This window comes from Canis aureus, chromosome 31 (genome assembly GCF_053574225.1).
Source record: "Canis aureus isolate CA01 chromosome 31, VMU_Caureus_v.1.0, whole genome shotgun sequence".
In the NCBI taxonomy this organism is placed as follows: Eukaryota; Metazoa; Chordata; class Mammalia; order Carnivora; family Canidae; genus Canis; species Canis aureus.
In genome coordinates this window covers 27685087-27709600 of record NC_135641.1, presented here as the reverse complement: position 1 = coordinate 27709600, position 24514 = coordinate 27685087, and the positions used below count along the sequence as shown (strand labels likewise).

General features: G+C 34.5%; 1 protein-coding gene across 1 annotated transcript in view; it reads right to left on the bottom strand.

Annotated features, from left to right (window-relative positions):
- Positions 1–22259, bottom strand: part of OSTN (osteocrin) — a 41054-nt gene extending 18795 nt beyond the window's left edge. Inside the window, exons 1-3 of the mRNA XM_077880095.1 lie at positions 22091–22259; positions 10031–10129; positions 7044–7258 (exon numbers count right to left, since the gene is read on the bottom strand). Coding sequence (XP_077736221.1) covers positions 7044–7258; positions 10031–10129 — 314 coding nt within the window. The 5' untranslated portion in view covers positions 22091–22259. The remainder of the gene's footprint in view (positions 1–7043; positions 7259–10030; positions 10130–22090) is intronic.
- Positions 22260–24514: the final 2255 nt, after the last annotated feature.

Genomic DNA, 24514 nt, shown 5'->3' with positions numbered 1-24514 from the left:
GAAGGTCACTGCTTCTCTTGACCCATCTGGCTGTTCAGGACTGTCTCTCCGACTTTTGGAAACCTCTCCCTTCCTTTTCTTTTTGGACCAGTGTCTCAGGCTGTTGTGCCATCCACAACAATTCCCCTCTGCTCTTTTATAAAAAGTCCTGTTGTGAACAAATCCTTCTCAAATTTTCCTATGTCACACGTGCTGCTTGTTTCCTGCAGAAACTCTGACTGACACAATAATATCACTTGCTTGGCTGACCCCAAAATATTAATGAGGGAATTCAAACAATAACAGAAAATACTTGTAGCAAGTAAATACAGATATCGAGTACTAGGACTGTTTTTATTTCCCCAAGGTAGTCTCAGCATTGTGGGAGGGAGTGAAGGGACACAGTTTTTAGAGAAATTCCAGGCCAATTATTAGCATCTTCTAATATTAGAGGGTCATTTATGCAGTAGATACTACTTGGCCAGGGATATAATCATAGCTGCTTTATTTGCATAAATGAGAAAACCATTCATTAACTTCAGGCTTTAAACAGATGAGCTGAATGAGGAAAATACTTTGGACTTCAAAGCATAGTTAACTTCGCCCCGTGAATTAAAGTAATTTGCACATCCATTTGAAAGTACAGCCTGTGTCAAACTAAGGTAGGAAAAAAGTTAAGCATCATACAAAATAGGAACCAATAGGTGGTTCTTTGCTTCATTTTAATATGATCTGACATAGACTTTGCTCTGTTTATCCTTTCATGATTTTTTTAAAATTTTTCCCCAACTATTCATTAATTTTCCTATTTCCATCTCTTATGAAGCTTTTCAAAAGCAGAGTGTAAAATCTTCCTTTTCTGAATATTTGAAAATAATTGGAAATAAAATAATGCATGTCATATACTTGAAAGTCAGATTTTTAAAATATGGAGTCCTGTACCAATATAGTTCAGGAATCCATAAATGAGATGGGAAAATGTTACATCTTCAGTTTCATTGCCCTCTAATGGAAATATGAATGCAGGGAACAAATCACAATAACATGAGGAGTGTCTAGACCTCTGTTACAAATAGAAATCACAGCTACATTCAGATCACATTTCAGTCACTGTAGATACTTCAAAATTGCTTTTATGTTCAGTGCTACTTGAATTGATTGTTACTTTTTAGACTTGGCTCTTAGAACTTGTTATTTTATGTATTAATAAACATATATGCTGTTATTTACGGATTAATTTAAAATTTTTGGAAAATTCTATATACAGAATAATTCTATTGGTAAGATTTGAACTTTATGAATATTGGTAAGATTTGAACTTTATGAATATTATCCACTTAAAAATAATAATAATATAAGAAGGAAGTTTCACCAAACTACCCAAAGTGGCCCATGACCCAAAAAAGTTTATGAATCCCTGGATTAAGTGATGGATACAATCTTGGGGCTATTGTATGAAAATTGATCTCAGACCCATGACCCTCTCTGGGTGAATATGAGAAGATAGAGAATGCATGCCTGGGAAGGATAAAACTTGATGGCATAGTCACAAAAACCATAGGTTACAAGCAACAACGAAAGTGTGTACACATGCATGTTAAAGTAAACGATATTTCCTAATTTTGTGAAAATTTTAAAAATATATAGAGAAGAGTTTAAAGCTACCTGGATTAATGGACCAAAGTTATTGTCTCATATATGATAAAAGAGCAGCAAATAACCTTATGTGTGACTCTCCAAGCAAAATTACTATAGTTCTTATGAATTTTCTTTTAATAAAAAAGTTGCAGGATTCTAAACTGTGTGTCTTTTTCTATTAAACATGGGAAAATGCAAATTTTTGTCCTGTCACCCTTTTATATACATTTCAATGATACAAAGATACTTTTTTATCAGATGATTTAAAATTTTAATCTTTAATTTTGAGTTATCATTACACTTTGAAAAAATCTAATTTTTTTCTATTAAAACTCAAGAAGTATAGAGAAATATTTTATATAAGAGCTACTACTAAAAAAAAAGAGCTACTACTTATTTTAAGTTTCTCACCTTCCTAATATACAAACCAAATATAATATTTAATTTATTACCAAGAACAGAAATCCCTATTAAAAATATAAAACCGAAACACTCCCCACACAAGATGTGCCCTTTGAATTTACTTTGAAAGAGTAAAACATCAACTAGTGAAAATAAAAATATAAAATGCATAAATAAATCTACATGAGAAAATTATTAATGTATATAGATAATTCTAAATAAATTCAAAATAAAATAATCCTGACATCGGAGCTCACCTTTGTTGTTATGCCAGAGACTACAGAAAGGCCTTGTCTTTGTATTTTAATTCCAGATGTGAAACAAGATAAAAAGTCTACATTAAGGGAAATCCTCAATTTTTTAAACTCATTGGGAAACTATTGTGCAAATATATTAGTTTCACTTAACTCATTTCCAACTTCTGGAAGTAGTCAGAGGTGAAGGGAAAGGTAGAAAAAAAGGAAATAGAAAACTAATTTTTGACCTCCTAAGATCATCACTCTACTACGATGCTTTCTTGATTTATATACGTTGGATGGAACCTTCACTGTCTAGCTTCAGAGATACTGAATGAGTTTATATATGGGGTTTGCATGGCTTTTGAACATAGTTTTTGAACATGATGTCCCTGTGTGGCCCCAAATCTCCTTCCCAATTTCGTTTCCTATCTTGCTTCTTGTCTGTATCTGATATTGAGCCAACACCATGCTATTAAGCCCTTGCAAGAACATGCCCTGAATGTTCAAGCCTGTAAACCATCTCTTACATGAGTTACTTTCCACAGAATAATTATTCTTAATCCACTTAACGATCAAAAGCAATACTAGTTATTTCAGTCAAAATTTGTTATTACTGCTGAATATGAAAAAATATCTTTTATTTTACCTTTTCTGGAAAATATTGAAAAAAATAACCCCATCTCCTCAAGTAGTGATTCCTTCTGTTCTATTTGTTCCCACTAAACTCTTATTAGATTAAGTTATATGTTGTAATTTCTTATTCTGTTCTCCATCTCTTGGTGTATTCTAAAGTAATTTCCTTAGCCTTCGCATATGATGAATCCATTTACTGTTTGGCCAGATCTAATCTACTCTTTCTTTCAGTGTGTAGCTTTTTTCCCTTTAATTTATCATGGGACATTTCAGGCACCTGTCAAATAGAATAGTGTAATAAGCTCCCAAATATCCCTCATTCTAAGTCAGCAATCACCAGTTAGGCAAACCTGTTTCATCCATTCTGTTCTCACTCCTGTATGACTTTGGAGTAAATCCAAGATAAACATATTCAATGAAATATTTAAATAAGAACCTCTCTTAATGTAACCACAGTACCATTTTGATATTTAAAAGTACACAATAAAAAAAAATAAAAGTACACAATAATTACTTAAAATCATCAAGTAGCTTTTGCTCATATTTACAATTGTCTCCTACATAAGTTATTTTTTAAATAAATCACTTGTTTGAATTAGGACCCCCTAACATTGTGACTGGTTAATAAATGTCTTATTCTGCTTTAATCTTTAGGATCCCCTTTCCCTTCCATCTCTTTCTTTTTCTTCAAAACCTTGTAATTCTTTTATTGAAGAAACTGGATTATTCGTCTTGCAGTTCCCTATAGTCTGACTTGCTGTTCACATCCCTTTAGAGTCTCTGAAGTAATTTCTCTGCCTTTCATATTTCCTGAAAATCCACCTACTAGGTGGATTTCGGGCAAGACTATCTTGTCTTTTTAATGGATTTTTGCCAATTTAACATACACAAGAATAGTATATCAGAAAAACTTTAATATGCTTTTCTTCTTACGACAATAGTTACCATCTTTTCATTTGATTGTTCATGATTTGAATTTCTTTTCTCGTGAACTATTTTTACCCCATTCTTCCATAGACCTGTTTGTTTTCTTCTCCACTTTTAAAAGTTCTCTCTATATATTAAAGTTATTAACACTTTGGTATAAGTTACAAGCCTTTCTTTAATTTACTATTTTTCCTTTTACTTTGCTTTACAATATCTGTAGCCATGGAAACTTTTAAAAATCTGTAATCAATCAAGTGTATCTAGTTTTTCCTTATTTTTTTCTGGATTTTTCTGGATTTTTGCATCAGAATTTTGAAGACTTTACCTACTGTCTCTCTGAACAGAACTTGTCAATATTTTCTTCATATCAATGGATTCATCTGTTTTCTCACTTAAATCTCTGATTCATTTACAATTTATCACAATGTATAGTTTGAGAAAAGATCAATTTTGTCTTTTGTTTTCCATATTTCCAAGTCACTTATTCAGTCTATCCTTTTACTCACTAATATCTGAGGCTGCTTTTAAATCAAGTTATATGTCTATTACTTGAATTTCTGTTTTGTTTATTTAATTTATTTATCTTTTTTTAGTTTTGGTCTATCCATGGGCTATTATACTACTGTATGGAAAGGAAAATATGATATTTTAAAATATTTTGTAGGGCCCTTCTTTTTTCGTCTATGCCAGTTATTAATTTTTTTCAAGTTAATTTTGTAATCGATTTCTTTAGATACAAAAATATCTGATAGTATTTTTTTATTGAAATTGTGTTGTTTGTAATTTAACCTAAGAGCTACCATCTTTTTTACTTTTGAGTCTTTTTTGCAGGAACACAGTGTGAGACTCCATTTGTGCAAATCTACTTTTTATATTTTAGTATTATTCTTATTGGTTCCTTATACATACTTGTAAATGGATATTCTTTTTGTTTTTATTTAAATTTCAATTAGTTAACATACAGTGTAATATTAGTTTCAGGTGTACAATATAGTGATTCAACACCCAGTGCTCATCATATGTGCCCTCCTTAATCCCCATCACCTATTTAACCCATTCCCCCAACCATCTCCCCTCTGGGGACCTTCAGTTTGTTCTCTAGGGTTAAGAGTCCGTTTCTTGGTTTGCCTCCCTCACTTTACTGTGATTCCATAGTGAAGTGTTACACTCACGCCAATTCCTGTGATGATATTTCTCCAATCATTTCTGTCCTCCAAAGAAGCTCATCTAGCAGTTTTTTCAAGAAGTACTCAGGGGAATAATATTCCCTAATTTTTAAATGTTTATAATACTTTATTTGGAACCTTTATGTGAAAATCTGTCAAATGGGTATCAAATGCTTGCCAATCTCTTTCTTGCAAGCTGGGGTGTCTGAGACAGATTATATCTCCTGATATGGTCCCCCCTTATGATACTTCCTGAAGAAATTTTTAGGATGAAACTTCAATATAGGTTTTATGCATTTATGATATTGATGATATATGTATCTGATATATATGTTATGTATTTATGCTATTATAAATCTATATTTAAATACTTATATATGGCATCTATATGTTGATTTTTCAATTATTTAATAGACTATGCTGCAAACTGAGGAATCAAGAAATATCATTTATTAGAAGGCATATTTTCTCCACTAAAATTCCATTGATTCCTTGAATTTCCATGGCCTTCTATAAATTGTTCTATAAACATATCTCTTTTTGCTTTGTACTGTAATTCATTATAAATATTTTCATAATTCTTATTAGTATGCGATTTCTTTGAGGGAAAGAGACTATACTTTCCTCCTGTTTTCCACCAGAACTCAACACAATGCCTACAACAATAAGTGGAACTAATTTGTATTTGTTTAATTAAAATAGGGTCTGAATTTCAAAGTATGAGTGAGGGACTATTTTTCAAGTACAAGTAGGATAAATTACACTCCCCAAGTGGTAATTTTATTTCCTCATGTAGCTTTGAGACTCTCAGAAGTGTAGCAAATTGTATCCTGTATGCTGAATCATGGAGCAAAGTCATGGCACTATGAACAAAGATGACAAGTCCTCAAACTCCAAGTAAGCAGGTGATACTGGAGCAAAGGACATGGAAATGAGTGTATGAAAAAATGAGGTGCCAGATGTTGAAATTCTTTGTAGGGTGTGCTGAGGAGTTTTCTTTTGTCTTGTAAGCAATGGGCACATTCACCAAAAGATTTTTGGGTTAAATGATCTCCCCTGGCAGTAGAGCAGAGGATGCATTGGTGATAAAAGGTAATGATGGTAGTAGAAGTGGAGATGAAGGAGGATTGGAGGAAAAAATAAATATGAAAAAGATAATTTAGACCCAAATTAGGAAAGCCTTAATAGGAACAGATATTCTGGAGATATTTAAGACACCAAACAAATGAGATTTGAAGAATTTCATGAAAAATAAAATGTTTAAAGTAAGCAAAAGGTATCCTGGTAAATTCCTCAGATTCCTGACCTTGGTAATTGGGTGGTTTTTTGTGCAATTTCTAATATGAAATGTATGAGATCAGGAACAAAGACTGAGAAAGTAGAAAATGAAAAGTTTGAAACTGATTCAAAATTACTATAGTTACTCAACGATTAAAGAGATTTAATGACTCTAATTCTCTTATAATAACAGCATACCAAGTACTCATTGAGTTTTATAGAGGTTAAGTAATTATCCCCATTTTACAGATAAATAAGCTGAGGATCACAGAGAATAAGATTCTTGTAAAGTCATATAGCTAGAAATTATCAGAAATTTGATTTAAACATACATGTCTGACTCCAAGTCCTGAGAGATCTCCACCACCTCTTGGTATATGGGAGTAGGCTCATTCACTCATTCTGGAAAGCTTTGTTTCATAGGTGAAAATAGAAATGGAATTCTGGGTAGCTCTATTAAATTGAAGACTCAAGTAGCGAGAACATTTATCCCATAGCACACACACACACCCTCACCTCCCAATGCTGTAATAGTCTGATAATAACTATTTTACATTTGCATGCAATGGAAGTTTCCTCAGGAAAGTATAACAATATTAATGCACACTGTAGCAGTCATTTTAGATACTAAATCATTCTGTTCAAAATCATAGTATTAAACTCACAAGTTAGCTAAAACACTGTCAAATATGCTTATCTACAAGGTTTCGTTATACTTTTTATGTGGAATTCTGTTTCTGAAATTAGAGTGGAAGAATTAAAAAATAAAAATGTTCCTTACCTCTGTTTACCTTTATGATCAACAGAGCCAGCTGAGAGTCTGTCCAGGGGAGACCCAAAACCAGAGAAGCTCCTTTTCTTCTTTGTTTCAATCACATCATTCTCCAGAGACACAAGTTCATTAAGAAGCAAGAGTTTTGCTGCCAGATTAGTAGCTGACTTCTCTTCCCTGACTGTGGGTGGTGACTGCACATCTATGACTCCAGAATCAAAAGCCTACAGGGCGGGAAAGGTGATTCCATTTGTTCAGAAAAAGAAACCTTAAATATGTATAATCATCTCATTTGGCTTTTGTTACCTTTAGCTGACCTGCCTGCCTGTCATGAAAACTTGATTTCTTGTGGATTTATGGTCTTGAGAGAAAGCCTTTTGGGGACAAAAATGCATAGAGGTGAGGTATATCCAAAATAATTAAAACAACACACACACACACACACACACACACACACACACACACAGGAATAAAGGAAAAAAAAAACTACAGGCTTGCCTCTAAAATTTAGTATATTAACTGATTATTCTTTTCACATCTTTTTCAATAATCAACTGCATCCTTCCTTATCATTCCCACAGCACTCTATCTATACTTCTTTCATCATTGTGCTCATTACATTTTCCCTTGTATTACATTGGTTACCATATATTTGTACTGATTCCGATTGTGAATATCCTGAGGGCAATAACTGTGTCTAATTAGTCTTTTATTTGTTTATTCTATTCAATGCTTAGGCCAGTAGTTTGCTTATAGTTAGTACTCAGCAAATTTCTGAATATTTGTTGAAGAAATTTTGAAAATGCAAACCTCACACTGCTTTCTTTTCACCATTCATTCACAATTTATTAATTCAAGCCATTAAGCACTCACTATGGACCAGGTTCTGCATTAGACTTGGCAGATGTGAAAATGAACAGAATCCAGTCTCTGCCCTCGTGAAGCTTACTATATCTTTCCATGTGATGTGTTACCACATGCTTTTTTTTTAATTTTAAAGATTTTTATTTATTTATTCATTCATGAGAGACACAGGGAGAGAGAGAGAGAGAGGCAGAGACACAGGCAGAGGGAGAAGCAGGCCCCACGCAGAGAGCCCTACATGGGACCCGATCCTGAGACTCCAGGATCACGCCCTGGGCCAAACAAAGGCAGGCACCAAACCGCTGAGCCACCTGGGCTGCCCAGTGTTACTACATGCTAATGAGAGTCTACTGTGAGTCAGAACTATCCCCATAATTTCACCCTCCCACGCAAAATTTCTTGTTTGTTACATATTTTGCCAGTTTGCACTTCATTCAAATCAGAAAAGTGTAGATGTCATTTATGAAGCCTGTCTTTTCCTTTCCTAAGCTTGATCACAGCATTTAAAAATGTTCCTATTGGGGCACCTGGATGGCTCAGTGGTGAGTGTCTGCCTTCGGCTCAGGCAGTGATCCCAGTTCTGGGATCCAGTGTTCTGGGATCAAGTTCCCCCTGCAGGGAGCCTGCTTCTCCCTCTGCCTATGTCTCTGTCTCTCTCTATGTGTCTCTCATGAATAAATAAATAAAATCTTTTTAAAAAAATGTTTCTATTAATTATCTCTAGTCATTGTGCAGTCAGGGGGATATACTTTTCTAAGAAAATGATAAAATTCCCCTGTGGGAAGAAACTAGTCCCAGGGGCCTCCTCCCTGCATCCTCCACTAGTCACGTTCCTCCTTATGCCAGACTACTGGTCTTGGCAAGACTCTTTTTCTTCCCTTCCTGTCCTTCTTCGATTATTTCTTCCATTCTCTATGTTCTTCATTTCCCTTCAAAAAATGAAAGAGTGACATTTTTCTTTTCATCATTAGTCCCAGAAACTCTTGAAATACATATAGTCTGACACTTAAACTCAAAGCTATCAATCCTCCTCTTTCCTGAGCCAACCAAATTTGCACAAAGTCTGGTCAATACTTCCTGGAAAACCCCTCTTGCTCTTGCTCTTTCTGATTCCCATCAACGGCGACTCCTTACTGCTTAGTGTATACTCTTAATAACTTTATGGCCTGCTTCTCTATCTCCTATCTCCCCTTTTTCTCTTCTATCCTTAACACTGCCATGAAGCTGATTATTTCATGCATACTGTCTTCATATAGAAAGAACAAGAAATCTCTCATGGCTCTTGTTATTTACAGAGCAGACTCCATAATGTCCACAAACTCATAATGTCTATCTCTTCCCTACATGAGCTTGACGACATAGAAACTGGGAAGGGAAGGATGCTATATAATCATGAGAAAGAAACTCTAAAGAGTAGTAGACAAACTTTCAAAGGGCAAATATAGGAGATCTTCTATTATCTCTCAGAGCATCCTCCAAAAGATATGTTTTCATTCTTCCAATCACTGCACATACAAAATAGAGTTTGGTTCCTTTTCAAGATATTCTTAATCCTCAGGGGAAAAAATTCATGGAACTCATGTAAAACTTTCCTTCAGTAAAATGTATTTCAAATTCTCACTTGTTTAGTTACGAAGTACAGAGAACACTTTCTAATGAGATCAGATAAGCCAAATTAACATTTCTCTGCATGGAGATGTCCTCACATTTCTTTCCCTGTGTACTTTAGTCAAGGCAGCAAGAAAACATTTGTATAGTAGTACAGAGTTTGGCCAAAGCGAGTTAAATTTTGACAGTTAACAACTTCAATTTTCCCACAAAAACACTTCACCTTGATGTAATTGATTTCATTAAAAATATGGCTGAAATGATAATGGAATTTCTCTTAATGCTTTTTGTTCAGGGAATACAAATCTTTATTACTTCCAGTTCATTTTTTGACAGTCAGATAACCGGCCTTCTCTGAATCTATAGTGAAGTCAAGACAATACAAAAAAAAAAAAAAAAACTATCTCCTTGATTTTGTGCTACGAAGGCATCTATTTTCCAGCAGCACCTGCTTCTGACACTAGTAGAAATGGCTTCTGTTCATAAAAAATATATGATCCCTTAAGCTAGTTTCCATTAATTACCTCTGTTGCTACATCCACTGAGTGTACTTTTCCTGAACTCCACAGCATCAACGTCATGGCCAGAATAAAATGTGCATTTGCCAATCTCCAGTCCAGCATCTGAGGGTCACATACATCAAAGTCAACATTTATTAGTTTGGCATATAAAGATAGAGAACAAAAGCTCCTGTAAAACTTGTTAGATGCAGGTGATAAGCCAAATCATTCAGCTTCTATGTGCTGGAGTGCATCTCTGCAAAACTTAAATAATACTTAATAGAAACTGTCAGTTTTCCTGGCATGAACTCTATCAAGGCTTCATTTCCATGGAAACCTAGACTGCGGTTGTATAGATATAATCATAATTTGAACTAACCAAAGTCTGAGAAATCTAATTTGTATAATTTTATTCTTTGACTATCTAATCCAAGGATTGTAACCTCATATATCTAGGGGAAATGTGTGAAATTGGCCAGGTTTTAGAAAATAAGGCCTAGCAAGGTCTGCATGAACCTGAGAGAATGTGCTCTGTCTATAAGCTATCAAATTCACAAATTCAAAAGCACCACATATCCGAGAGGCAAATATATATATGTCCTTGTGTTATGAGAGGATTTCTTAAGATTCAAAAGGTGCAAAATGGGATATAGCTTCAACATGCTGTATAAAAGAAAGATTAGCATTTGAAATGCTTAAAACTGATAAATAAAATTAAAAATAACAATTAATGAACAATTATATTAAAAATTGGCCAAAGTTATGGATGGGCATTTCATAAAAGGAAATAACCTAATGGAAAATAAACATCCAAAAATACATCATCCCAAAATACCTGCAACTTATTTCATACAAAAGAGAGAGAGACATATATCAGGTTGGCAAAAATTTAAAGTGAACATTGCAAATGTTAGAATGGTGCTTGGACACTGAAAAACACAAGTGATGCTGGTGGATTTGGAAATCAATCCAATTGATTGGATTGGATTGAAGAAAATTGGACAATATCCGGAAAAGTTGAAAATGATCATGTCCTACACTATAACCCATTTATTTTACTTCTTGGTATATATTCCAAAGTATCTCTTACATGTTTATATGGAGACATGTATCAGAAAGTTTGTATACTCATTGTTTATATTGGTGAAAAACTGGAATCAACCCAAATACTCTACCCAGGAGGAAATGGATTTATCAATTGAGGTACATCCGAATTATGGACTTAGAACAAATGACTTAAATATATCTGTATCTACTGTTAAAACAATGTCTTAAATGCTATGTGTATTTGTATGCATAGATTTCAAAGAAGCTACTTTGGGGGAAATGAGAAGTTGTAGAACAACATATATGCTATGCTACCATTTACCTAAATTGGGAATACACAAAGCAATTTTATATATTTTGAAATCTATACACACACTTAAAGTATAAACCAATGGAACTTGATTCATGACTATGATTGCCTCTGTGGAGGGAAGGAAACATAGGGACTTAGTTTTAATGAATATATTTTTTAAAGCAAATACTTCTCAATAGTACATTTGTTAATTCTGTGCAGTGAGCACAAAGATGTGTTATTTATACATTTGTGATTTCTTATATTTTAAAAAACCACTATATAGACAATTAAAGCTAATCTATGGTCTATACTGGGTCTGCTAGCTGCCAGTTTGACTGCAGGTAAAGGGGAGGCATTGCCTGTTTTAGGGAAGTTTATAGTCTGTGGGTTACAATAGAATGGGCCCAACTTCGTCACTTAGTACATTATATTGACAAAGCCTCACCTCCCACCTCTCCCTCCCCAGCCCCCAGTTCATATATGATGAGTGAGAAGTCTCAATAGACTTTTATTTCCATAAAAAAAAATTTGGAAAACTTCTGGAATTAAAAAGGATGGGATGCTTAGATGGATCTGAAGAATTGGACTTGAGTCTCCTTGTATTAGTAACACTGGATGTGCATCACCTAATCTACTTGAGCTTTATTTTTTCATTCGTGAAGCAAGAAATAATTCTCACCTCAAAAGAGCTTTGAGAGGATTGACTTGATTCATGTAAACTTTTTTTTATCCCCTATAGTACTTATAATTTGTTAATGAAAGAACACTGATGAGGTATTACTAAGTATTTCTTTAGTAACTACATTCGCTTTGGTGTGATCCAAGAATTTTTTTTATGACATTTCCTTATAATACTGCTATTGTGAAACCTTAGTGTAGATTTTAGCAAGAAAGATCATCTGTTAGAATACAGACAAATAGGTGTTTTATATAGACGGGGTAGCGTCTGTGCTAACCATGTCTATTAACATTTAAAATGGGCATAAACAGATTTTAGTGTTGTTTATAACATTTATTGAATATAATTTTGATTTTCATGTTAGTCTAAACTAGTTCTTCAATATGTCACCAACAAATATTTTGGACTCTTACTATGTTAACCACTAGTTGCTTCTTTATATTCCACCCTTTCTGGAAGAGGGCAGTAAATTCTGTGTTCTCTTTCTAACAAACTGATATCTGAGCTGAGCACTTTTGTAAGTATCAAAAAACAGTAACTCATGACTAGTTCTCTAAATTGAGACAGTAGAAAAATAACAAGAAAGAATGCAACAGCTATCCGATAAAAATACCAATAAAAATGCATTACAAATTATTTAGAATTTCTGCCACAGAATTACACTTTTTCCTCCTGATTATTCTGATGTCTTTTTAACTGAAGAAGATACATCAAAACCTGAATTATTTTAAAAATGACTTCATATTTCTGGCAAATCTTTATTTTTTTTAAAAAATAGCTCTCTTATTCAATCAAAGTTAAGCTACAATTGTGATGTTTGCCTTCCTCATTTTTTATCATGTTAAAAACAGGTTACAAAGTGTGAAACTGTCCAATTTTATAAGTCTTTCCATGTGGATTTCCTTTAACTATTTTTATGTACGTTTTACTAACCAGGTTTCTCTTCATCTTTGCGATATTATAAATGGCACAGGATGATGGGCATTTATAATATTGATGATTATGTCCAAGGCATATATTTTTGTGCTTGGGTGTATATAGGAAAAAAGTCATAATGTATCATCTTACAGATAACCACATCCTGATTATTTGGATAGGGAGATGTAAAAATAAATGCTGAGTTTAAATACACACATTTAATGGTCTAAAGCCATGCTGTAGCCAGTTAACCAAAAGGCCAAGTTCCTAAATATGGCAGTTGGTACACTAATGAAAACAAACACCCTGGCACCTGCCACACAAAAGACATTTGATTAACTAGTTGAAACTTGATTGCCACAAAATTAGAAATAGAGGAAATTATAGGGAGGGAAGGAAAAGAGTAGGTTGAGCTCCGTTTCCCTATTTTGTTGATAGTGGATAAATATAGCCTATGACTTAAAATCTAGTTGGCCCCATGTACACTCCAAATCGAAAGAACACTGAAGGATGTTCATTGTGGGAATATACCAGAGCAGAGACGTTTGTCATTTTTCCAGGACATCAGTAATTTACATTGAGCAGTTTTTGAATATTATTCCTCTGGCTAGTGAGGATCTTCAAAGGAGACAGTGAGTGTGGGACCTGACTGATAAAATTAGGTGCAGTACTTCATTCACTGTCAGCCAACTGGTCTACTATGTTCCTGCATTTTCACATTGTGAATAATACTGCTGAACAAACAAACATTCACATTGTGCAACTTCTCAACCTTTGTTTCAAAGACTTTTCCACATGTCAGAATTATATCCCAAAGGGATCCTCAAACTGTAGCTGGAGTGGCAGTGGAGGGAGCCAGGTGTGTGAAGTTTTGTCCTTTAAGTTTGGGAAGCAACATGTATTGTAGATTCCCTCAAGGAACACAGAGCGTGCATATTGGCATATTAAAGGCTCTGAAAGTACAGTAGCAAAGAAACTATTTAATTATATTTAAGCTAGAATTAAATGAGAATTCTGTTAGAATGAAGAAAGATGTTTGCCTTATTGAGAATCGGTGAGAAAATGAGTCATTGTTGTTACAAAAAAAACCCCAAAAACAAAACAAAACAAAACCCTCTCAAGTGGGTTGAGGCAGGAAAAAAGAGAAAAGATCAAAACCCACAGATCTAAATAAGAAAGCAAACAGGAATGAGGGTAGGTGTCAGAGAGAGAGAGAGAGGTTAAGCTGGAAAAAAAAAAAACATTGTGAGCCAACATCTGACTGTATGCACTTTTTTTTTTTTTTTTGTATGCACTTTTTAATGACACTTTTAAACTATCTGCCTTGAGGGCTGGCGTTGAAAAACACAAACTACTCTGGTGATGAAGAAAACTTCTCTTCAACCTAAGACTATCATTACTGTCTGACTTATGGGTAGTAGAAATGTTAGAAAGTCTCAAGAATACTGAGTTTGGGGGTGAACCTTGATAACTTTGGGAATTTTTAATTTACCCTAGTTACTTGACTGGAAATATTCAAAATAGACTTTGCCCTACCCTTATTTTCAACAAAAACTAAAAATAAAGGGCTTAAAGATAAAGGATAAAGGACTTACAAACTAATTAAGGCTTTATATATTTTTAAAGTGAGATTTAATAGGACATATTGTAAAAGGTCCCTAGTTCTGACACTATGCAATGACCATGGGTACCTGCGCACTGCACTGCTCACCATCTTCTTAGAAAGCAATGATGGTGGGATGCCTGGTTGGCTCAGCGGTTGAGGGTCTGCCTTTGGCTCAGGTCCTGATCCCAGGGTCCTGGGATCAAGTCCCTCATCGGGGTCCCCACAGGGGGCCTGCTTCTCCATCTGCCTACGTCTCTGCTGCCTCTCTCACTGTGCCTCTCATGAATAAATAAAATAAAATAAAATAAAATAAAATTTAAATTAAATTAAATTAAATTAAATTAAATTAAATTAATTAAAAAAGAAAGTGATGGTAGTCATCTAAGCAATTGGTGAATCAGCGTGGCTCTGAGTAAGTCTGTAAAACAGTAAGCTCAGTGTGCCCTGTACCCTGCTCCATGAGTTACAGTCATCCAGGTCTTTTTGATAACAAAGAAAAGCTTTAGGAATAATAGATAACAGAGTGACTATCATTTTTTTATCTCAAAAGAGGACCTAAAAGGGACAATGCCTGACACAAAGTCTCTGTGGCTCACTGTACTAGAAAGAGACCTGCTCCAAGTCTTGGGAGACTGAGGCCCTGCCTTGGCTTGACCATATCTATTGCTTGGGCTAACTCTTTCCTCTCTAGGTGGAGTGAAATGGGCTTGGTCTAAATGACGTCTAATGTTGCTTCTAGCTTTTTAAAAGTCTGTTGGTGAATCTGGCTCTTTTCTGGCAGAAGTACAGACATTGTAGGTAATGATAATAGTTGGTGCAGGTGCCGCTAGAAAGACCTTCTGCTGTCCCTCAAATCATCCAGTCTATGCATAAAATTGCATGTAGGTTTTGACATAAACACATTCCTCTTGAATGTAAAGTATTTCCAGCTGAATCAGGAGGACCTCCAAATCTTTCATTTTAACATGTCATTTATAGTAAGAGATCCCATCTAATACACGTATTTTAAAAAGAAAACATGCTACCAATTAAATTATGACATCCTATCAAGTGTATGATGCATTCCAATTTCCAAGATGTTAAATGTGCATCAGAATGGATGAAATATAGTACACCTAATGTACTTTCAAATGTTTACTTGGGCTTTTTTACTTTTTTTCATCATGCTTAAGTCATTATGCTTAGTATTATAAAAATATAACTCTTTCAGTCAACTAATAGGTAGAAACATCATAAAAATTTCTGTGATGGTGAGAAAAACAACACAGAATTAGACTTGAAGGATAGAGAAAAGTGTCCTTGCTGTGCTACTTATTGGTCTGGTGACCCTAAACAAGATGCTTAAATTGTCAAAATAAAATTATTGTCTAATAAAACTCACTGTGTGAATTCATAAAATTTCGATTTTAGTTAATTTAAAATTAATTAATTTACCAGCAGCATAAGCATTGTGGATTTGGTTTAGGATTGCCAAATATCAGTAATAAGTGTATTTAATCTTATATTTCATATTATTTACTAACTATGTATAAAGATAATTATTTATGAAAATATACCAAATCACTTTTATTATTATTTCACAATAGGTAAAAAATTTTCAATGGGAACTCTAAATTGTACATGAAAACGTTTTGTAAACTATAAGATCATGGGAAAAGATTAACTACATGGCTTCAAGGGGATTATATTTGAGCTGAAGGCAGATCTTTGAAGCCAAATTCTTCCAGGGAACATTAAACTTACACTCAACAACCAGGTAGGAAACTGAAAATTTGGGGGCATTGATAAAGTATTACAGATTGTGCAACATTGCAGTTTTACATTGTACAGATAATTTTGATATTTCGGTGAGTGACAGTATTTGAACAGAGTGGTAAGAAAGTTGCTACTAGTTTTCTTTGAAGTGTGAAGCAGCCAGGTGCTGGAAATACTTGAGAGACTCAGACCAGGTGAATTGAGGGTCTCTTCCTTACTGGAGCTTCCCTGCCTCTGGAATTTGGCCCCAGTGAACAACTCAGTGTAGCACTTAGAATTATAGGAATGGGTAATTGCTTTTGTATCATCATAAATAAAAGACTTAAAAATCACTGAGGATTTTTGTCCAAAAGCAGTTTGAATTATAAGTTGTGGCTTCTGTCAGCATATATATATAAAATCTATATCATCCTCCCAAAAATACATCTGAGAAAAATACTTGTGTTGCTGAGACATTTATTTGAAATTCTCTTTGTAAAATTTGTTATCTTGAGTAAATTGTGTGATGAGTAATTTTTTTTAAATTTTTATTTATTTATCATAGTCACACAGAGAGAGAGAGAGAGAGAGAGAGGCAGAGACACAGGGAGAGGGAGAAGCAGGCTCCATGCACCGGGAGCCCGACGTGGGATTCGATCCCAGGTCTCCAGGATCGCACCCTGGGCCAAAGGCAGGCGCCAAACCGCTGCGCCACCCAAGGATCCCATGTGATGGGTACTTTATGTTTCAAGTACAATCCTGAAAGAAAGGTGCAAATTGAGATAGCAGCTTAATATTTCCCTTTTTTTTTGTTTTAATTAAAATATCAGGAATGTGTTCTTTCTCATTCACATTGCTCTTCAGTAGGCAATAGTACATTTTTTCCAAAATCACAGAGCAAGTTAAAAGAGCCAGAAAAACAACTTACATTTCAGACTCTCAGTTTCATGCTCCTTCAAGTATAACCAATTTATAAAAGCATAAAACATTTTTCCATCTCCAAAACAAACTGCTTATAAAGTAAAATGTTTACGGATGACATGTTCTTAGTGTAGCACACACCTGCATTTTCAAAGGACTTTTCCTGAATGCTATGAATCAGGAAGAATGTTAATTTACTACTATACATGTGTTAATTGATTTTATTCTATTTGGCACCCTTTTCATTCTTTTTTTAGACATTATTGCCTTTGGAAAAATCTCAAAAATTTTGTTGTTAAGTCTCTCTTTTTGCTTAGTTGGAATTTGCAATCATAGTACTAGTTTCTTTTCTTGCAAAAATTTAAGAGGGAATTTATAATGACAATAAGGGAAGATTGCATTACTAAAAAGCCCAGGTAAATAAATTTAACAAAGTATTTAGAGTTAACACGATGTGTTGAATGAATGAATGAATGAATGTAGCAGCTTTATGTGTTAGGTAAATAGGAATGCAGACCATATTAACATTCCAGCTTTATTGATATGAAAACAACTAAGGCTTAGGGAAGAGAAGAGATTTGCCCAAGTTGTACAACCACAGTAATATGGGACAGAGTTCATGACAGAGTCACAGCAAGTCCATTAATGTTTCAATATCTCAGATTCTCATTCTAATGAAAGCAACACAAATCAATATTCTCCAGTAATTCTCCCAGTAGACTTTAAGATTGCTCGTTATCCAACCTTAGCTTGTGCTTAGATCCCTGAATTAATGCAAGTTTCTTGAAATAAAACAATGTCACCTGGAAATAGAAAAAATCTTTAGTGTATGACTGTAGACAATTCTAGACAATTCTGCTAATGGGAGTTCCTGTTTTATTCTAATGCTTGATCATGAGAAAAACTAGTATCATTAAAATTATGGGTAGGGAAAAGCTGGTAGATTTGTACATAAACTAGCTGCTTGGCCATTTGATACATTGGAGGGCTTTTTATCTGGCATAAAAAGGCTTTCAAAGGATAAACGCAATTAAAGATGGCGTAGATAAGCCTCTAGATATTGTGGAATGTTACCACCACCTTTTATCTTTTATCCCATTTTGTACTTACATATAATATATGATAAAAATATTAACTTACATTTCAATTACATTAACTGGCCAATATAATCAATAAAAAATACTGTCTAAAATGTACATGAAGGGTCAAAAATATAAATTTTATCGTACTCAATAGGATGTGCTTATTAGGTATATATTATGTGTCAAGCGCCAGGGAGATAACAGTGAGTAAGATACCCATCTTGTCCTCAGATGCTCACAGCCTGGTCAAAGTGGAGACTCCTTGACCACATGCTCTGCCCAGGAATTTCTTCCTGTAAGAACAGGCTCTTCCATTTCTTTCAAGTACAATTGTTGTAAGTAACCATTTTTTAAACATTTGCATAGTACTTTATTATTTTGAAATTAATGTTTCTCCTTTCATCACCACATCAATCATGCTAGATCTAAATGAAAAAAATATTATAATTGTATTTTTTAAAATAGATGCCCTGAGACAAGCAGAGTTACTTTAGAATACCGGTATCCGAACTCCCTGTACTGTGTGTATACTTTCTGTATACAATGAAGTCAATTAGCAGGAAGAGGTTGGTCCTTAAGTTACACAGATATGGATATGATTCTTGACTGGGTATGCTACTTAGCCTCTTGCTTTAATATTTTCATCAGGAATATGGGGCACAAATTTACTTTGTGGGTTTATTATAAGGATTACGAATAATGCAATTGACTAGCACAAATTAATTATGCAAATAATAGTTATCATTATCCTGATAATGACTTCTAAATCTGGCAGCTTAATGAAAGATGCCATACTACTTTTTTATGTCATGAAAAATATTTTTTTATCCTTATGCATTTTAAGGATGAAATTCAGTTGAATTACTTGAATTCTAGAATTATGGCAAACTGGTATTGTAATTATTAAATGAATTATAATAAAGTAATATTGAGCAAGGAAAGAAATTTCACCAAAGAGAGTTATAAGTGGCAACCACTCTGACATTTGGTGTTATAGTACATTATGCATTATCATTAATTTCAGCAATAACATTTCTATGAAATATTTCCATGAAAATATTAGCATACAACAGAATATCATAATGGGAAGAAAACAAAGGGAAGTAATCTCTTTTATACTCAAAACATAATTATTCAAGTTCTCATTGTAGTAACAAAAGTGAATTTTTAATTGAATTTTAATAGAATTTTATATGATACCTATTTTTGTTTTACAGTTCATAAAATGTCTTTATTGACTTTGTTTTTTTGAAAATCTCTATGTTGTTAGGATTATGATTTTCACAGAGTTTTTATGATATTGACTGTATAGCAATAGTCAAGCTGTGTCATGAAAGTAGAACCATCATGGGGATTAAGGGAATGAAGGATCTTGTTACTGGAACTAGACCTTACACAAGCACTGGAAGAGCTGGGAAGAGATGGACCACAAAAGAGACAGAGGAAGAGAGGATGCCTCTTAGAGCCTTGGTGTGGATGGACAAGAGAGAGCTTACAGGAAAATGCACCCGGCAAAATGATCCCGTGGGAACCACAGCTCTGACTTGGTGGGCCAACAGCCAAGTTGCCATTGGTGGTATGGGTGATATTTTAAAAGTGCATTTTTTGCATGGTTACAGCCTTATGTGTCACAGGAACATAGAATTTTAGAAAACGGAGGGGATGCTCATCGGAAACTGTCAAATTTAACACTCTCAACAGATGGAGAGAGCAAGGCTCAGAGATAATTAGGTTGGCAAAGGGAAAGGAGATGAAGGAAAACTTTAAGATGGATAAAGAAAAGGAGGGAGTGGGGTGAGGCATAATGGAGGAACTGTTCTTGTGGGAGCAGCCTCATGCTGAGGCCTAAGCTGATGGGAGCCTGATAAGGCTAAGGCTGGGCGACAGTCAGTTCAGGCCAGCTAAGACCCCGGCAATGATGGCAGCTGGCTCTAACCACTGCTCCACAGAGATACCTTGAGAACTATCTGATTAAAGACAGGGAAAGGCTCACTTAAACGAGACCTCTAATCAGAGAGACCTCAGGCACAGGGGAGTTGGCCTACATAGAGAGGTACCCAGGGCTAGGAGGGCACCTGGTGACCTGGGGCTCACCTTTTATAACTCCAGGGGAGAAGGAAGCCTCAGAGAAGGCTGAGCGAAACGTGCTGAAGTCACGACTGGGATTAGAAGTCTGGTTTTCTGACCCCCAAGCTCATGTTCCTCTGAGGGCACCATAGTCTCTAAGCAAAAGTGTCCAGTAGATAGAGATCTTAGTAGATGAAATATGGGCAATAAGATTAAATTAGGCCATGTGTAAAGATTAGCTCCAAAGTACTGTGAAACTGAGTCTTCATTCTCTAATATAGGAAAACTAGCTGATGTAGGAGCTTCCTTTGGCCATTTTCCCACTCTGTATCATGGCATTTCCAGTTTTTTTTGTTTCTTTCCATAATAACAGGATATTATTGAACCCTAGTCTGTGCCTCAGACTTGCCTGAAGCTATAAACTACACAGTGACAGAGTTGGGGCAATATTTTGGGACTGCTTACTTGAGCTCTGTTCCTTTGGGACAAGTTCCATTAATCTAATTTTATTAATCAAAGGTTCAAATCATTGAAAGTATTTTAACAAGAAGTTAAAATTATAGTCCCGAAGAGCCCAAATCTAGCCTACTAAACATATCTGCTTCTCTACTGCCCATATTCATTATACTGGAATCAGTTCAAAACTCCAAGAAATAAGGGGGAGAAAAAAAAAAGCCTACTCTAAATGACTTATTGAATGACACCACAGTGCATGTAGTTTGCTTACAAAGAGGAGACTTGAATTCACATCCATGGGAGAGTTTCCTTAGAAAAATTCTGTAAGAATACTGAAAACTAGTACCAAAGTATGGAGGAGATACATGCCATGCCTGATGTTTTTGGGGAGACCTATCAATTTCAAAACTTATGTGGGCATTAAAATCTTCATAATGTATTATTATTATTAACATTATTTAATTTCTAGAAAGATAATTTAAAAACAAATAATTATCACCATCCTAAACCTATGGAATCTATCATTGTATTCTGAAGGAGCAATATTTTGCATTGGTAAAACTGAATTTATTGAGTGTACACTATTCCTACAGATGGAAACCTGAAATAAAGTTTTAAATTTGTTCTTAAACATAACTCAAATATATGTTTCAGATTAACTCTCAATGTAATCATTTAATAGCAAGAGCACTTCAAATACAAAAGAATTGGTATGACTTAAGTCTAAACTGTTAATATCACAGTGGCACATTTGAGTTTTATAAGAAGAAAACCAGAGGATACTTTAGGTTTGAAGAATATAGAATATTGAATTTAGAATTTGATTAATTTAGGGATATCTCTTAAGCTTTAACTTTGATAGAAATCAAGATAAGAGAAAACCTTTCTTTTCTACCGAGGCTTTTAAAAGTTGAGCACTTTTATACACTTAAACATTTTCTAACATTGGACATCTTTGATGAAAGCAAAATTAATACTGTTAACATATATAGAGAATCATCATCTTGCATTGTCTTTCTCTTTATTTTGAAGTGGGAAATAAAAGCAACAAACAATATAATAAATAAGAAATATCTGAACAATTAGCTCCACCTTAATTTTGTGTTACAAAAATATCTTCTTAGATTTTTCTACTCATTTTAGAGAGGGAAATATTACCAAACAACATTCAAAATCAAGATATAATCGAAACATTTTAACAGTATGTGAAAATTTAAAAAGTAGTTTAAAAGAAAAGTAAACCCTTAAGTTTTTCTCATAGTTTTTATATTTAACTTACCTTGTGAAAAATCAGGAGATTCTAACTTTAGAGTCCTGTCTGTGCAGTTTCTCCCAAACTCAGCCCTGATGGTGAGTTTTCTCTCTGAGTTTTTATAGTCTCAGTTAGACACCCCTTACTCCAATCCCTGTCTTTGCTTTCTCTTACATCATTTCTAGATTTTCCACTGAACATTTTCCCAAGCCTCTCTTCAGTCTCCCCCCCACTCTCTCTCTCTTTCTTATTCTCTTTTTCTCAGCTTTTCTCTTTCCCTCTTAACTCTTCTCCATATTTATCTATTGCTTTGATCATGGTATTTAAGTAGCAACAGGAGCTTGGGCTCTGGAAAATTTAAGTATATATTTAATATTGTGTTCAGCGTGAGACCCATCACTTCTCCCTGAGGTTTTATGTCTAGCTCGGATAATTACAAATCATATTTGGGAAACAAAAATGCACTAGGATTTGTTTAAAAAAAAAAAAAAAGAGGCTCACCAGGCTATTTCAAAGTAAGATTTAGGGAGATTATACCCAGAAACTCAAACTGATTTATTGGTGTATATTTTGGACTCTTAAATGAAATGATCATCTATGGAAATGGTGAGCAGTTTCAGCCTTAGTCAGGTGCATAGCGCTGTGTCAGGGAGACTGACAGCTACTTCATAATTAACATTGCTATACTGGGAAGGTTGTCACTAACAAACCTATAAATACCGAACTGTGACATGTGGGCTATAAATGCAGGCATTGTAATCATTCATATCTTTCTCCGTCCTCCAGTATTTTAATTTTCATTTCACCAAAACATTCCTGCCTCTGTCTGAAAGGTTTCTTCATTTCATTTCCTAGTAATCACATTTGCAACCTTATTCACACAGATTGTAAAATAAATAAATAAATAAATAAATAAATAAATAAATAAATAAATAAAAGTTACTAAGTTCTAAAATACGTATTATGCTGTTAGATCATTATGAGCTCATTTGATTCACCACCAGATGCCCATTTAATGGATAAAGGAAACTGAGTCTAGATAAATCAAATGACTCTGAGGCCACACAGCTGGGAAGTAGTAGCAGAACCAGATTTCAAATACGTATCTTAATTCCATATCCAGTTCCTTTCCCACAACGTCATCCTGTCTCACTATTTAAAAAGCTAGAAAAAGAATCCAAGCCAGATGATGTTTTGTGAAAATAGAAATAAATTTGTTCTCTTTGGTTTTTCTCTAAAAGTCATTAAAAATACTAGTCATTAGGGTAGAAACAATTACATGGTTAATTTGGATCTAGATAGGGACGGGCCAGAGCACATTGAATTGGTGGGACAGTAAAATGTTTCATTTTTTAATGAAGGGTTTCCAGGATAACATACCTCTCAAAAGCTTGAAATTTGAGTAGTTGGCAGTGATAGTTCACAAGTCAAGATAAAAATACAGCCTAATTGTGGACCCTTGTTTAGACATTACTGCCATAAAATGATTATGTTAGCTTGAATCCACATGATGGAAAACTCTCAGTATAGATTTAATGGATACATCATAATGCTACCAGAAGCCAATATTTTTGACGTACCTTCTACTCTTATTTGAAATGCCTCCCTCAGCATGCTGACAAGTGATATCTGCGGCTGATTTATTCCAGATCTGTCCCTGCTTAGACAGTCCAAAGATTCCACCCTATTTGTGGATTTTGTTGACCTAATTCAAAAGTTTGACTTAACTGTTCTGCAGCAGTCGAAATAGCAAGCTTATTCCAGGAACATAACCATGGTACATTTAAGCCATTTATGCAGGGTTCTGCACATTATATACCCCCTGTATAAATTGCTTATGCATTAATACATTTTAGGGAAATTCTGTTACCTTGAAAGAGCAGAAACAGGAGCACGTGAAGAAGTTGAAAGAGAATATACATCCAGTGATAGAAGGGAGAGACTAAGATGAAAAAGGGAGAAACTATTAATGAAAACTCTTCAGCTAGTATATCATTATTTAATCTGCATGACAACCTTGCCGAAGAGGTATTATTATTCATGCTTAACAGATGAAAAAACTAAAGTTCAAATATGATAAATGCATGGGCCAAGTGCTCACAGCTTCAAAGTGATGGAATTAGGAGTTGAACCTTGTTCTATGTATCAATCAGGATTGTGACAGTAAAGAGATGGCACGTTGAAATTGAATAAGTTGTGGAGAATTTAATGTGGGCAGGGTGTAGAGGGACCTCTCTGGTCCCTGAACCCAATAGTAGCCAATTATCCCTAATCCTGAAGGATTAAAATTTAAGGAGAGACAGAGGAATATGGGTAGACAAAGTTGCCTGTCAGAAGAAATGTGACCTTTCATCAAGGGACATGGCCAGTCCAGAGCAGCCCACAGGGGAGGGAATTGTGTGTGTGAAATACACACCGAGATTTCATTCTGCTTTCTCCCCATAATCTACT